At 40.2% G+C, this 16,516-nt stretch overlaps 2 protein-coding genes across 2 annotated transcripts; one reads left to right on the forward strand and one right to left on the reverse strand.

Annotated features, from left to right (window-relative positions):
- Nucleotides 1–515: 515 nt before the first annotated feature.
- Nucleotides 516–7,308, reverse strand: LOC102713224 (ultraviolet-B receptor UVR8). Its single transcript, XM_015842201.2, has 15 exons — nucleotides 6,925–7,308; nucleotides 6,736–6,812; nucleotides 6,188–6,266; nucleotides 5,164–5,223; nucleotides 4,426–4,527; nucleotides 4,253–4,346; nucleotides 3,514–3,556; nucleotides 3,394–3,439; nucleotides 3,270–3,310; nucleotides 3,071–3,173; nucleotides 1,961–2,015; nucleotides 1,768–1,834; nucleotides 1,637–1,673; nucleotides 1,106–1,185; nucleotides 516–735 (listed from the first exon to the last, which is right to left on the reverse strand). Exons 1-15 carry the CDS (start codon nucleotides 7,178–7,180, stop codon nucleotides 610–612), a joined length of 1,266 nt encoding a protein of 421 aa, XP_015697687.2. The 5' UTR covers nucleotides 7,181–7,308; the 3' UTR covers nucleotides 516–609.
- Nucleotides 7,309–10,036: 2,728 nt separating this feature from the next.
- On the forward strand, nucleotides 10,037–15,086 carry LOC102708101 (ABC transporter E family member 2). Its single transcript, XM_006662928.3, has 12 exons — nucleotides 10,037–10,268; nucleotides 10,621–10,706; nucleotides 10,799–10,896; nucleotides 11,009–11,126; nucleotides 11,271–11,360; nucleotides 11,873–12,177; nucleotides 12,265–12,460; nucleotides 12,539–12,721; nucleotides 12,894–13,163; nucleotides 14,052–14,297; nucleotides 14,479–14,613; nucleotides 14,714–15,086. The coding sequence occupies exons 1-11, from the start codon at nucleotides 10,166–10,168 to the stop codon at nucleotides 14,596–14,598; spliced, it is 1,815 nt and encodes a 604-aa protein (XP_006662991.1). The 5' UTR covers nucleotides 10,037–10,165; the 3' UTR covers nucleotides 14,599–14,613; nucleotides 14,714–15,086.
- The last annotated feature ends 1,430 nt before the right edge of the window (nucleotides 15,087–16,516 follow it).

Consider the following 16,516-nt stretch of genomic DNA (forward strand, 5'->3'; position numbering starts at 1 on the left):
TGACGAGGGGATTATATAGGCTTCGGGTTCACGCGAGAACCCTACGGGTAAACTAATTCCCAATCCCCACCCCGACAATTACCCGGGCCCTGACCCCGCTTCCCGGGGAGGAGGGGGGATATCTCCCCCAGCTCCTGCTCTAGCTCCACCGAGTCCCTGGCCCCGCAGGGAGAACTGCCAACCCTAAGAGCAAGTCGTCATCAGATTTCTACTCGCCTTTGCTTTCATCACAAACATTTTCAGACCCGTCATTTCATTTCTATTTATGTTTATAAGCCAAAATTTAATTTTTCAACCTTAAATTAAGAGTGGATTTGGAAGGTTTTTTAATTATAGTTTATTTTTTAGACTTGTCTTTTAAATCGCTAAGAACATGTGTATAAAAGCTTTATTTCTAAATTATTTTTTATTTTATGAATATATCGTCAAACAATCACCCCCTTTCAAATCAATCATTGACCGGTTTAATTTATTTTTACATACTCAAATTAATGAGCAAAGGTTTATTATATCTTCTCTCTCTCTCTCTCCTGTTCTATGTGTGCACCTATAATTTCAAATAAAAACACGCCTGGCTGGTGATAGGGCTTCTGCCGTGACGCAGAAAAGTCAGTTCTCACAGTATTCAAAAATTGCACCAGTATGATTGAAACCACACGATACATGGACGGCCCTTGCATTCTTGCCAAATTCCACCATCATAGGTTCAAAGTAGTCGACATCATTTCCATGTCCCTAAAAAGCAGGCACCGGTTAGAACAAGAAGCTGAAATAAGCTATTTTAGCACAAATGGAATGAAGTGGGAATGGGCATATTTTCAATTTTTCAAATGAAAGCAGACAAATGGTTTGCACACAGCCAGGGGCGGATGCCGCGGATCCAGCCCAGTGAAGCAGGGGGCTGATTGTCTTCTTCCTCCTTCAACCCTCTACTCTTCTTTTTTTTTTCCTTCTGTTTATTCCCTACCTCCCTATTATCTTCCATAGGGATACGACAGATAGGGGGGCTTGAGGCCAGCACCCACGCTGGATCCACCCCTGCGCACAGCATCAACACGGAATGCTAAATAGTTGTAGATTCACAGTGTGGTAGCAAGTTTCTTACTAGTTGTCCACCAGAAGAATGGCCCTCTTCGAAAAAAGTACCGTTAGCACCTCCCCAGCCCCAAGTGTAAATATCTCCACCTGAGTGTATTGAGATGCTCTGAATATCAGTAGCATGTACTACTTGCAACTAAATAGAATTTGAGGAAGCAACGTAACTACACTAGTCACTAGCTATTATCTAATATATGAACAGTGCAGTGACAAGTATTAAGCCATAATGATGGAAAACAGTGTTGTCAAGATACTCCTATATACGGGGAGATTGTTTGTGTTTTCATGGAAAAAGGCCAAACGACATATTTGCAAATAAAATTTTTATACATGTATTCTTAGCGATCTAAAAGTCAAAGCTAAAAAATAAACTTCGGTGAAAGAACCCTAAAATCAACTCCAAATTTAAGGTTGAAAATTTAAATTTTGGTTTATAAGCATAATCATAAGTGAAAAGATAGGGGTGATAAACTTCAGACAATGCTGTGCTACTAGTTCAATCAAACATACTAATGAAAAGACATTACGAGTATGATACCTGAAATTACAGCTGTGTGCTTCCAACCACATGCTACCTACATAGAAAGATGGTGAGTGTCCACCAGAAATTGATATTAGAATTGATGCAATATATAAAAAAGTTTGAGCAGATGACTTAGATGAACTAACCTTAGATACAGGAAGCTTAAATAACGAACTTTTCAAAACCTCTGGAGAGCGAACCATGTCTGTACCACTGGTAAGGAATTTCATGTTAGTAAATATCCTCAGTTTTGATAAACATTGGTACAACTGTACAAGTAATAACAAAACTTGAAGTAGGAAATTTCTCAAGTAAGTAACAGATGGGGAAAAAGAGTACCCAAGACCAAGGCAGCCATTTTCGTTTGAGCCCCAAGAGTACAGATCTCCACTGTCTGCAGTACATCACAATACTTTTTAGAAGCATACAGCAATAGAAACAAAAAAAATGTAATTGATAAATTCTACCGTTAAATTTTTTTCATGAAATTTCATGATTTAAATATATGGTACATAGAAATTTAGCTGGGCATAAATCAATTAAGTCGACTGATCTGAACCTCTTTAGTTAGTGGTCTGAGATAACAAAGGGATTGTTTTCATAGACAAATTGGATACACAATAAAGGGATTACTGGTCTGCACCAGGTATGATACAGAGCAGCATTTTAACTAGAAATCCAAATCACTAAGGATCTACCTATAAAATTTTCAATATATCTCTACCCCCTAATCTGCCCTTTTAACTTGGGAGAACAATGCTTATTCTACAAGAAATATATGTAAATGTTTATGGCGAGCGCTTTGATCTAAATACATTCTCAAAATCTACCAAGTTACTTTTTTTAGCCAGGCTGGCCGAAGATGGCCAGACCAAATTTCATTAAGAGTGGAAGTGGAGTGGATTTACAGGGGGATGTTACGGGTTAGGGTTCATAGGGGGTAAACACTCCCACAAGGATAGCCGGGTGGCGACGGCTGCTAGGGATGAGAGGGGGACTTAGGTTGGGGAAGACTAACTCTGATTCATTGCTTGATTAGAATGACAATACAATCCGTCCTTATATAGATGGTGAGACTTAATCCCTAGGTAACTAACTTAATCTAATCTAAATTTATCTCTTAATCCTATCCTATCACCTAACCAGCTGCTACAGTACCGCGTGTACTATTCACTCGCCAGGGGGTTGGGTCCATGGGCCTCGATCCCTCGGCCCCTACCTATGACAGGGGAACACGGTTGAGACTAAATCAACAGTATGCTGTTGATGCCGGCCTTGGCCGAACTATCTCAGTTTTTTACACTGTACAAGAACCTACAACACGGCTCTAAACACCATCCCATGCCTTGCCGCTTGAAAAGTCCAGCCTTTGCATCTACCAAGTTACTGTAAACTAAAGAACTCAGTGCACCTTTGTACTCATAAATGCATAGCACAAAAAAATTATACCTGTCACAGCACAAGTATGATAACCTCCACAGGCAACTTCTTCAGAAAATGGTACCTCTTCAACAACAGTTGGTCTAAGTTCATCACCCGATCTCCCAAATCCCTGCAATCTGATGTTAAATACAAGGAAACAAGGGAACTTGAAAATTATAAATTTCAACAAGGACAATGAAAAAAATAATGCCGTGTGCTGTACCACCTTCTCAGTCTTCTGCCCAAATATGAACAATGTACCTTTTTCTGCAATGTTGTTGTGTAAGAGAAGTGTAAGACCGGGAAATCATGATTTGCACAATTTGAAATATGATTCTCCGTATTCTTACCATCGATGCAAGCTGAGTGCAACACTCCTGCAGCTATCCTTTTAATCTGGGCAATGCACAAATATAAAATATGAGAATGGAACCACTACTATCAGGGGCCAACATTGAATCTAAAAGTACCTTGGTACCATCAAGATTTTTTATCAACCTTGGAGTATATTCACTGCACAATTAATGGTACAATCATCATTTGTCATCCTCCGCACAAAAAATATACATAAGTATTGCACTATGAAAAAACATTCAGAACCACCAAACTTAGTTTTACAGTGAAGATTCTGACAGAATGTCAAGTGAGACGAAAAGTATGCCAGGCTCACATCCAGCACATGTATCACTTTCTTAGAGACAACCTTATTTGCTAGAGATAAGATTAGATTAATCTCTACGGGTTATCTCAATAGGACAAGCAAAGAAATTAATATCTATTTTCTTATCCCTTTCTCTGTTCCTCCGACCTGTGCATCTCCTACTACTAGCACATTGTTTCCTGCCATGGCAACTCCCAAGCTTCAAGAATTAGATCCTCAGACACCTATTGTGGCATCACCCACAACTACCGCATTAGATCCAATTCATTCAAACCAATATCTGCCAGTGAAAACTTGTACATGTCACCTACAAACTACACCATCTAGGGATGAGGGCTTAGGATATCTGGTTATGTTAAGTTCATGACATGTGAATTTGTTGCAAACTTAGAGTAGAGAATTTTGTATCTCTTATGTTATGTTTAAGACTTTTTTATGTTTGCATCTTCAAATGGCAACAGAATGTAGAGTACTACTGTATACCAACCTCATGCATAGCAAAAGTTATGAGTGGATTAAAAAGTTCTGAGATAGTTATATGCTCATACCTTGTCGTCATAGAGAATCCCAGTATGTTAGTTTTATGTCCATGCCCAAGTCTGCCAGCACCAGCAGCTCCCCAGCTCAATACTTCACCCTCCTCTTTAGAGGAAAAATTCGGAATCTTAGAAACTGTGATATTCAAAAGAGGTTGCTGTAATACAACTACTTATGAACTCACCTGTAGTAGCAATTGAATGCTCTGACCCCAAAGCAACCATTTTCACTCTAGCATCAGCCAAGCAATCCACCTTTTTTGGGGTAGAAACTACTTTTCCTGCCCCTAAACCAAGTAAAAAGAGGTTATTTTACTACAGAATTAAAAGTTGATGTCAAATGTGCAGCTTAAGTGCCAATAACTTGAGCGATTGGGTGATAGACTTACACTACCATTTTCAGAAATTAAAATCTTAGTAATATGATATCCTATTCATAGATGTATACTGATGCAAGGACATATAAGACAAATAGAGCTTAAGTGCCCAAGTCAATCTACATGCTATATGCCTATATGAAACTATCGTTTAGTTCCTAGCATAAAACATAGATGTGCTCAATTTTCTCTTGGAAAAAATGATTGCACACCATCATGTAAATCAAGAATTGCTTATAATGCAATTGTTTTAAACTGCTCTTGTTGTGTGTGTGGATGCATTGGTGCTCGACAGGAGGGCGAGGCCTGTAGCCTCTCCTTATTTTCACTTCTTTCTTGATTGATTCTAATTACTGCAGTGCATCTCCTTATATAGAGCTGACTCCTAACAACCCTATCTAACAAGTCTTAACAAACTAACTGAATGCAGGAGAGTAGCTGACCGCCCATAAAAAGTACATCCCATTGTAATATATCGCATGAAGTGGAAGTACAAGCACAGCCATGGGTGCATTAGGAATTAAAGTAAGGGTATCACATTATTACTTTTGCCAAGACCAAGCTGGCCACTTGAATTTCTGCCCCAAACGAAGAGCTTGCCATCCGCTGTTGGAAACAACCAAACACAAAACTTAGTGTAAATTGGTTTCCACAATTATTCCCATGCACAGATGTGCAGCATATATTAATTTGGAAAATATAAAATAAAAGACAGCAATGATAAGCCAGTTAGCAGTTTATCTCACTAAAATGTTACAAATATAAAATCATGAGGGAGCAATTTATATTGTTGTGCACTGCATAAAATGAATACTCAACGACCTTAAACATGTTACAGTACAATCTACAAGGATAAAAACGAGCAGCAAGAGATTTCAGCTAAGGTATGGATGCACAGCTTAGGTCTGTGTAGAGTGCACAGTTACAGACAAATTTTTTTTCCAAAAATTAAGTCTTCAGTGTGTAATTGCATTCTTCATTAAATTTAGTCCGTATATCCACTATCCGATATAATAGTAGGAACCCTTGCAATAATTTCTAATGAGAGTATTACAGCACCATGCACAATTTATGGAGATCTCTATGTGATGGTTGATAACATTATGGATGGGAGTGGGGAAATTAATTGCTACACATTGACCCAACCTAGTTCAACTGAAAGTAGACATTTCTTCACTAAGAAAGGTGCATTTAGCTCAATCATGGGTTAATGGGCACCCATATGTGAACTCCATCCAATCCTATATAGCATGCGCATAGCCTATGAGCTATTGGGATCTAGTAGTAAAGACACAGTAAGCATCGTGTGAAGTTCAAAAATGATTGCTTTGTCCTTATTCTCAGATGTTTATGGTCACCTTCATTTACATGATTCTATAGTACAGACAGTGCAAGGGCATTTCAGGTAGTTCTTCCAAGAAACAAAATGGCAATGCTTGAAACCGTCTAGTAATGTGTTACAACTTACATTAACATAACACGTAGCTGCCCTCCTTTGAGTGTGATATTATCATTATATATATTCACTTCTCCTGATAAAAAAAACTCATATCTTACACTTTTTGCTCACCAGTTACTGCACAAGAATGATGGTTGCCAGCTGAAACTTCCACAACTTTCTCATCAAAGCCAGAAACTTCAACAGGCTCCTGCATGCAAAAGAAACAAACAAACTTATCATGAACATAACTGACACTGGGAACAGCGACTAAAAAGAGGAAAAACAATCAGATCTGTAGATTTCATAGTGTATAAAGGGAAAAACTTTAAGTTCATAACGAACTGGAGAAATAAAAAAAGCAACACAGTCTGTAGCCTAAATAAATTTCATTTATATCAACAAAGGTTGTAAAAATCGACAATTGGAAAAGGCGTGACTGCTTTATTTATTAAGCTCCAGGTATCAAGGTCTGATAATAAAAAGTGCACAAAGCAGCATACAAATAGCTGCTCACTTTCATGTAATTATGTTAGCTAACTCATACAGTCTCTCTGTTTTTCCCCCATTGCAAACTCTGATATATACAACCAACTTCGCTTGCTGTGCGAAAGTAGGTTGACCCACAATGTGGATGAGAAACACATGGAGGAGAGGGCATAATGCAGAAGAAGCAGTACCAGCGAATGAGTCATGGAGGAGCCTATCCCAAGCTGCCCGAAGTCGTTGAGCCCCGCGGCGAACACACGCCCGCTCTCTGCGCAAAACAGCAGCCCAAAATCACACACCACATTACCCTCAACACGACTCTCTCTCTCTAGAGAGAGAGAGTAAGCGATTTCGAGTTCTCAACGAAGGGGAAAGCGCACCGGTGAGGAAGAGGGTGTGGGCGCCGCCGCAGGCGAGGGAAGCGGGAGGGTCGCCGGGGCGGTCGAGGAAGAAGGGGCAGGCCGTGGGGCTCCACCGCGACTCCAGCGCCCCCATCCCCAGCCGCCCGTAGTCCCCGTTCCCCCACAGCGCCGCCACCCGCCCCGCCGCAGCATCCGACGACGACGACGACGACAACCACCTCGCCGCGCCCCGCTGCAACCGCCACGGCCACGGCCACCGCCTCGCCCGCCACATCGCGCCCCGCCACGGCCGCGTGTTCGAGTCGCGCTCTCGCTCTCGCTCGCGGCGTCGGGTGAGTCCACGTCGGCGACGAGAGCGCCTCTACCTGCGTTCGCGCGGCGGAGCGGAAGGGGGAAGGGAGGAAGGAGCCCAGGTGGTTGGGTGGATCTGGGCTATTGGGCTTTGTTGGCCGTGGCGTGCGAGAGAAGAACGTGGGCAAGAGATGATTTCTACGGAGTACCAGGTCTCGGCGTTCGGTCTTCGGTTCGGTCTCGGTCTTCGGTCTTCTGAGAAAATCTGGTCTTCTGTGACTCGAGCCTGATCGGTCTTGAAAAAAACATAAGACTGTCGGTCTCGGTCCTGACCGAAGTGCCCGAAATTTCGGTTACCCAGAGGCTGGCAAGAGGAGGCGGGCGGAAGGAGGTGGCGGAATTTGGTCTGATCGGGTATTTCGGTTACCCGAGACCTATACCCAAAGACTGATCGAATTTTTCGGTCTTTCACCTTCTCCACCCGAGACCGGGATCAAATTTTTCGGTCTCGGTCTTTTCGGTCTCTTCTCTCGGTCTTAGTCTTTTTTTGCCCAGGCTACGGAGTACGTTGCAAGAGGAAATGGGATGCACATTTATGGACTTTTTCAACGAAAAGGCTAATTCGCGCGCGCTCGCGCAAAAAGTGTTTTTTCTTAATTTTGTATGTGTAAAATATTTTTTCTAGTTTATATGTATAAATTTATATGTATAAAGATTTTATATATTAAGTTTATATCTATTAATTTTTTATATGTAATTTTTATATGTATATATGTGTATATATAAAAAGTTTATGTGTATAAAGTTTACATGTATAAAGTTTACGTTTATAAAATTACATGTGTAAAGTTTTATGTGTATAAATACATGTCTCTGTGTGCGTGCGCGTGTGTGTCTATATATATATATAGGAATCCTCTATCCTACTACCAGGTGTATCTATTTCTTACGTCTAAGGTGCAGAAACATATCTATACATATTTCTTCTATCTTACGACAGAAAATACAAACTCTATACATGTAGTTATATCATTCACCTGAGATTTAATAGTGTCCATACTTTCTGTTGGGTGTGAGCAGAAACAGTTATGAAAATGTTTTTCATCATGGACGTGCAGGGAGTAGCTACACCTGGTAATATGCGATCGTTGGGGGGTTAGCGACCGCGCACACATTAGACCCCCTTTTCAACATTTGGCAAAACCAAATTTAAGTATATTGTGGGCATTGCCAAGTTTTGGGAGAGTAAAGTTATTGCAGATATGTTTGATTTGCTGCCCGCATATAATCTACCAAAAATTGGCAGTATTTGGCGATCTTTAGATTACACACAAAGATACCAGCGTGTGGGTGGGTTATTTTAGATAATGCAATTCATTTATTTCTAAATTTAAAAAAGCTACAGTCAATTATTGCAAAGATGTCAGGATAAATAACCATAAATTAGGAATTAACAACTTGATTAAAACAAGAAAACTATGTTGAGTATGCTGTCCTTGTATTCCTCACGCTTAAAAAAACATTTATCCAAAATTAGTGGTCGATCGCATTTCACTCCTATTACCACTAGCGACTTGTGTCGAACTAAATAGAAGATGATACTGGAGAATAACTAAGTTGTATATCAGTTATCTATCCAGATCTTGTCACTACTATTATCACTTAATCTAATCCATAGGACATTGCTACAATTTTCTTCAATATGACAACTTCAATAAGGTCGTAGCATTTAAAATATGACATTGCTAAGTTTCATCCATATATAAGAGGTTTTGGGGCATCGTCTTCAAGAAGATATATGACGGCTACATGTGTCACTAACGTCCCTCCTAAAATGACAACGACGTCTCCACGACCATCATTGTCGATATCAACAATGTACAAGAACAAAAATGAGCTCTACCACCGTCACATCTGGCCACCACTGTAGGTGCTCCCTCATCCCCATCATCACCATTGCTAGTAAATGGTAGTGTAAAAAAGAAGAGCAAAAGAATAATGCATCTACCGTCACAGTGATGGTAGGCGGCGGATGCCTCTCAGTTCACCGTCCAAGTTTTAGTGAGACATCACTGTCGCACCAATGCTCACAAAATCCACCTTTACGCTTGCCTCACCGCGCCCAAAACCGGTTGAAGGCCATCCAACTATCATAGCGTGAGAGTGTTCGTTTACCGCGATGATGGTAGGCTATAATGATGCTAGATCGCCATTGCTCGTACCATCTCAGACGATACTATTATCCATGTGTCGCCATCTTGCAGTGTGAAGGTCTGGGCATCGTACCCACAATCTCTCCATCACTTCCGCATGCCATTTTGCAGTCATCCCCGCACCTCATCGATGTCACTACCATCACATGAAACTAGTTCTCCGCTACTTCCTTTCTTGAGAACCACCTGATTGGTGCTTCCTTCAGTGGTAGCGAGGAGGAAATCCACCTTATTTGTTAGGTAACCAGTTAAATACATAGAGAGTTAGCTACGAGTCCATAAATACGACTGTATTGAGAGATAGCTAAAATGTTATTTGCGTTTTCCACAAAAATTTATTAAGTTAATATAATGTTGCCTTAAATTTCGTAGGCGGCAGTGCGGCACCAATATTTGGCTGCAAACCGAATACACCCACATGTTTATAATTTTTTAAAATTGGTATGGATCGAAATGACATCCAACTATCCAAAGAAAGAACTGGACTCGAACCTGGTTTGGTCGAACCAGGAGTAGGCTAACTGGTTCGAACGAGAACCACCACGGCAGTACGGCACCACCGACCCGAGCCTAGGGTTTGGCTGGCCTCCCCTCCGCCGCGCCGCACGTGTCCGCCACACTCCAAACCCAAAGGGATACCCCTCCTCCTCCTTTCCTCGCCGCCGCAGCCTCCGCACCCAGCTCTATCGCCGCCGCCGCCACGCTTCCCTTCCCCTCTCCAGAAGCTTCTCGCCGGAGGCGGAGGAGGAGGAGAGATGGCGGAGCGGCTGACCCGTATCGCGATAGTCAGCGAGGACAAATGCAAACCGAAGAAGTGCCGGCAGGAGTGCAAGAAGAGCTGCCCCGTCGTCAAGACCGGTAATCCCCGCCCCCTTCCCATCCCTCCCGTCCCTTCCGTCGCGCGCGGCTCCGGCGTCGCCGCCGATGCCGTCGAAGAATCGAGGGGGTGCGTAGATCGAGGCTCGCCGTTTTCACGCTGGGTCGTTTTGGGCCGCGTGGGCGCTGGGCAGATCCGGCGAGATGGGGTGGTAACTGTAGCTTTTGCAGCTTTGGGATCGTGCTGCGTTTAGATACTTAAGATCAGAATTCTTCGAACGCGCTGCAGTTGGTTTGGTTGTCTGCGGCGGTATCATGTAAAAAGTGGCATCAAGTTTCCTGCTTTGAGATTGATTTCTGTGATATGGTGATTTATTACTGGTTGATTGCTCAGGGAAGCTTTGCATCGAAGTAACTCCGGCGTCGAAGCTCGCGTTCATTTCTGAAGAGCTGTGTATTGGTTGTGGTATTTGCGTTAAGGTATGTTTGCAACTTTGATACGCATATGAAACTAGGGTATGCTTTTTTTGGGTAATGTATGCTTCTCACTTTCGATATGATCTTTGTTGCAGAAATGCCCGTTTGATGCCATTGAGATTATCAACCTTCCTAAAGATTTGGAAAAAGATACTACTCATCGCTATGGTCCAAATACCTTCAAATTGCACAGGTATTTGGGTTGGATTTGAGATGTGTTTGTATGAACTTTTGTTTCTGTTCATGTATTTAAATAATTTAGATGAAACCGTCTCTTTGGAGAGTTACTGATTTAGCGCTTGCAGGTTGCCTGTTCCAAGGCCTGGTCAAGTTTTAGGCCTTGTTGGGACAAATGGAATTGGAAAGTCGACAGCACTCAAAGTGTTAGCTGGCAAGCTCAAACCCAATTTGGGACGATTTAAAGTATACATTGTTCCTCTTCCCTATTTTGTTTGTCACTGCCAGTTAAATACTTAAATTATGTGTTCTCATAGAAAGTTGGCTTCCTTCCTTTCCTTTTACATGAACATAAGTAATGGGAATTAACCTTTGCAATATCTGTTGCAGAATCCACCGGACTGGCAGGAAATTCTGACGTACTTCCGTGGCTCTGAGCTTCAGAACTACTTTACACGCATATTGGAGGATAACCTTAAGGTGTGTATTAACTGTATTGTGACTTATTTCATTTTGTTTGTACTTCTTAGGATTAGCATGTACCATGCAACATTAATAAATATCTTAATTTGCCGTTTTTGACCACTATGTGCGGGCTCTGAGCCTCCGAGTACTAAATACATTAGTCTTGGCATTTGTTTTAGTCTTATTATGGTTCTATAGCATCACACTTTTTTTTGTAAACTTTTGTATGCATGCAAACTGTAACTGCACATGGAATCAACAACATACTAGCAATATTATTTTTCACTTTGCTGTAATCCACATTAAATTATGCATGCAAATGCTATCTGAATCTCAGCTATTGCTTTAATTTTTAGTTACTAACATGTGAAAACCTGTTCATGAAAAAGGCTGAAAAAGCAGATGTTTTGACATTGGAATTGAATGTTGGTGTCTTTGATGTTTTTACTATTGAAGAATGTTGGTGCCTCTGATATTTTTAGTATTGATTGCTTCATACTTCTAATACCTTGCATGCTCTTTCCTAGGCAATCATCAAGCCTCAGTACGTGGACCACATTCCAAAAGCTGTCCAGGGAAATGTTGGACAAGTACTTGACCAGAAAGATGAGAGAGGCGTGAAAGCTGAGCTTTGCGTTGACCTTGAATTGAACCAAGTTATTGATAGAAATGTGGGAGATCTGTCTGGTGGTGAGCTCCAGAGATTTGCAATAGCAGTTGTTGCTGTGCAGAATGCGGAGATTTTCATGTTTGATGAGCCATCAAGTTACCTTGATGTTAAGCAGAGGCTTAAAGCCGCACAAGTCATTAGGTCTTTGCTTAGACCCAACAGGTAAGATATTCTTTATTTTATTATGATTATGCTTATAATTGGAACTTTGACGAATTTGATATCAAGTTCTATCTTATCTCTTTTCAGCTATGTTATTGTTGTGGAGCATGATTTGAGTGTCTTGGATTACTTGTCCGACTTTATTTGCTGCTTGTATGGGAAGCCAGGTGCTTATGGTGTAGTTACTTTGCCATTTTCGGTCCGAGAAGGTATCAATATTTTCTTGGCCGGATTTGTTCCAACAGAAAATCTACGGTTTAGAGATGAATCTCTTACTTTTAAGGTAACCTGTGCCCTTTATATATTAAGATCTTTGGTTTTGTGATGAAACATTGTTTTTATGTATGCTTTGTCCCTTCAGATTGCTGAGACTCAGGAAAGTGCCGAGGAGATTGAGACATACCAACGATATAAATACCCTACCATGAGCAAAACACAGGGTAATTTCAAGCTCACTGTTGTTGAGGGTGAGTTCACTGATTCACAGATTGTCGTGATGCTTGGTGAGAATGGGACCGGGAAAACTACATTCATCAGAATGCTGGTACAGCACCTTTCCTCCTCAATTGCCCTCTTGCATCTTTTTAGTACTGGAATTTATTGCAAGAGTCCTGCAAATAGTACTGAATTAGTAAATTACATCAACCTCATTAATGCTATTCAAAATCAAACGACTAATCTGCATTAATGTTTCTCACTTTGTTATGAATGGACAGGCTGGGCTGTTGAAGCCAGACACCGTGGAAGGAACAGAGATTGAAATTCCTGAATTTAATGTGTCCTACAAGCCTCAGAAAATTAGCCCGAAATTCCAGCATTCTGTGAGGCACTTGCTTCATCAGAAAATACGGGATTCATATACTCATCCTCAGTTTGTGTCTGATGTCATGAAGCCACTACAAATAGAGCAACTCATGGACCAGGAAGTTATTAATTTATCAGGTGGAGAGCTACAAAGGGTGGCAATATGTCTTTGCCTTGGAAAGGTAAATTAGTTTTTAAAATTAGTATGGAGTGCTACTTGAGTACTTGGTTCAACCTGTCTAGGTGTATTTCTTCTGATGAATATAACAAAAAAAATTATGCCTTGTAAAAGTTTTAAGATTTCACATCCTAAACTATCTAATTATTTATTATTTCTCACATAGTATATGCTCATTTGCCTTTTCTGACCAAATCTTCTAGGTCTGCATTTATTTTCCTGTACGGTTGTTTTAAATATTTTTGCATCAGCAACAGTACATAGACCATAATTTCATATGATATTTCTTCCTGTTTGTCTGGGATTTTTAGAATACTTTTAACCGTGGATTCATGCACATAGCCTTCCTAGAACTGTCATCGATGGATTTCAATGAATTCCCGTAGTCCTTCTCACAAATGCCATTGTGGAATCTGCTTTAGTTGGTTCACAACACATTTAGTCCAATTGTCCTTCGATGTGGATCTAGTGTGGCTCAATCTATTTTGTTTTCTAGATACTTTGTAGTTGGATATTTGAACTGCTGTGTGTAATACTGAAGCATAGAGTGACTCAAGAAATTATTATTGTATCCTGTGGGCCTACCCTAGTTGGGTAGATTGGGGGAGAAGATCTGAAGTTTGCGGGGATGACAACAACAGTGAATACACAATGGTCTAGATTTTGTATACCTGTAGTGCTATGATCTCAGATGTGCTGTGCTGTTCTCATAAAATAACAAATCAAAGAATATGGATTCTGCTATTTATGCTGGTATGCACGTTTGAAGCCTCTGAATATGAGTCCAATTGACGATCGATGTTAACATATCTATAATACTTTCATGAGGCTAAGCATGCTGTATCGACATGACTGTCAGCTTGGTGATACTTACAACGTGGTATGTGTCCAGCCTGCAGATATCTATTTGATTGATGAACCAAGTGCCTATCTTGATTCGGAGCAGCGTATTGTTGCATCGAAGGTTATCAAAAGATTCATCCTTCATGCAAAGAAAACCGCATTTATTGTTGAGCATGATTTCATCATGGCTACATACTTAGCTGACAAGGTTATTGTTTATGAGGGGCGACCTTCTATTGACTGTACTGCCAATGCACCACAGTCTTTGGTATCTGGGATGAACAAGTTCTTATCGGTAAGTGCTGAATATTAAATATTGAGAGATATTTACAAGTTAGTAGTGATACCAGCTAGTATATTGTCTCTTGGTGCAATTTAGCATTTCATTTATGCTTTCATGCGCTAATACTTTGTATTGTTCTTTTTGTGAATGAAAACTTCTCTAATATGTTCTTTTGTTTCTTGTGTCGATTTAGCATCTCGACATTACTTTTAGAAGAGATCCAACGAACTATAGGCCACGAATAAACAAACTGGACTCTACAAAAGACAGGGAACAGAAGTCTGCAGGATCATATTACTACCTTGATGACTAATGTGAAGGCGTACAGGTTGCTGCTATTTTTTCTTGTTATACTGGAATAGTTTCATATTATTTTTTAGTTTTGCCACACGTTATTAAGTAATTGTACCACTTTTCTTGTTGTGTAGAATCATCTTGTGGAGCTTCCCGCCCATAATTTTCCCAGGCTGTCGATGTCTTATTTCGTATTTATTCAGAAATGTACCTGGAAGCTACCACAGCATGAAGCATGCTAAATAATTGGCTGAGGGAGTCAAGTGTATCATCATCAGTTACAAGGCCTAGCATGTGATGCTGACACTAGTTTTGATTTTTGCTGGTTTGATATAATATGGTGATGGGAAAGAGATGTTACTGTTAAACTGAGCAGCTTTGTCAGGATCGGAAGATTGTGAATTTTTGTGTATTTTGCATTATTGTATCGTGGATTTACCAACTGGCACCCTTAAATCCTTTGGTTTTATAGGGCATATAAAGTTTTTTGTGCTGCTACTCATGTTACCAATGTTATCAAGTTGCTACTATTCATTTTCTCAACAAATAACCTTAGGCTGTCTGTAGTGTATTTGATTGAGATTTTTTCAAACAAAAAATCATAGACAACAAAACCCAAAGTCTTGTTCCTTCCTTTGGATAAGCTGAAGGTTTATTTGCTTGTCTCATTATTACCTGGAAAGTTTGGTTGGCGTCGATGAGGTCAGCTCAGGTAGGGGGGCCAATCATGTCTGATTATATATACGTGGGTAAAAATCATATTTTGATCGGGTATGTTATTTATTTTTGTACATGTGGGTATGCTATTGAAATTAAAACCCGTGCTTGATGGTTAAATGAGCATGGTTATGGGTAGCCACTACTCATGTTTGGTTTGTCCGTTTAACTGCTAATTCTAATCGGTGATTTATTGATCCATACATGTTTTAAACATATAGTTAAATTAAACTGTACTTTATATCGTACAGTAGGATATGACATTTGAAGTTAAATTAATGTTAAGATTGCTAAAAAGATACTGTAGTTGATAGCTAATTCATAAGTAAATTATTCATTATATAAATTTGCTATTGTTTATGTTACTTATATATAGTGATAAGGTAAACCGTAAATGGGTACACCGGTGGGTACGTGGCACCCGCGGGTAATGAGCATGTACAATATTTCATACTTGCTATGGGTAATGGGTATTCCTACGAGTATAAAATGATCTTACGGGTATGGACATGTATTATCCGTGTCTATTATGCTCGATTAACATCCCTTAGGTCGAAGTTGGACGAAGACTTAGAGATAACCAATGGTAATGGTGATGGTTCATGTTGAATAAAACACCGTGTGCCATTGGATTATTATGGAAACTCTAATCATTAAAACGATATTAAAACGATATGCCATACGAATCAACGTAAAAATAATTTAGTATTAAACCTATATTATTTACGTTTTAAAAGCTATCATTAAAAATAGACTACGATAAAATCAACATAAACCAAATTTAAAAATCAAATTCAGAAGTTTGTATTTCGGCTACTATCGACGAGATAATACCAAGATTTTTCTTTATTTCTTTACTCGAGACGGGTCACTGGTGCACCCGAAAATGACTATACTAGACCGTGCAAAATTTATCAAAAATATTAAGTTAACTTTTAAACTAAGTTATGTCTACCCAGTTACCATACCAGTTAATAACCAGTGGTTAGAGAACTCTAAACTACTATACTCAATTTTTAGTTTTTTTACACGTGTATTTTGTGGCCACTGGATTAGACCAAAAGAGTACCCTCGGTGCCTCCTTTTGGGCACTCTGCTTCAGACCTCTTCAGCAGCACGGAGATTTCTCATATTTACCACCGGCTGTGTCTCGTCTCGTTCCCCCTCCTCCCCACTTTTTCCCTCTTCTGTTGCCGCGTCACCACCACCACCACCACCAC

The sequence above is a fragment of the Oryza brachyantha genome, chromosome 11, assembly GCF_000231095.2.
Source record: "Oryza brachyantha chromosome 11, ObraRS2, whole genome shotgun sequence".
Lineage (NCBI taxonomy): Eukaryota > Viridiplantae > Streptophyta > Magnoliopsida > Poales > Poaceae > Oryza > Oryza brachyantha.

What these genes read in the sequence shown, in the direction of transcription:
- LOC102713224 (XM_015842201.2), bottom strand. Translation starts at nt 7,180, where the DNA reads ATGTGGCGGGCGAGGCGGTGGCCGTGGCCGTGGCGGTTGCAGCGGGGC. An exon ending in TCATTCTTGTGCAGTAACTG is followed by an intron (nt 5,224 to 6,187) that starts GTGAGCAAAAAG and finishes TGTTTCCAACAG; the next exon opens with CGGATGGCAAGCTCTTCGTT. An exon ending in ATTCTTCTGGTGGACAACTA is followed by an intron (nt 736 to 1,105) that starts GTAAGAAACTTG and finishes CCTGCTTTTTAG; the next exon opens with GGACATGGAAATGATGTCGA.
- LOC102708101 (XM_006662928.3), top strand. Translation starts at nt 10,166, where the DNA reads ATGGCGGAGCGGCTGACCCGTATCGCGATAGTCAGCGAGGACAAATGC. An exon ending in ATGAATCTCTTACTTTTAAG is followed by an intron (nt 12,461 to 12,538) that starts GTAACCTGTGCC and finishes TTGTCCCTTCAG; the next exon opens with ATTGCTGAGACTCAGGAAAG. An exon ending in GGATGAACAAGTTCTTATCG is followed by an intron (nt 14,298 to 14,478) that starts GTAAGTGCTGAA and finishes GTGTCGATTTAG; the next exon opens with CATCTCGACATTACTTTTAG.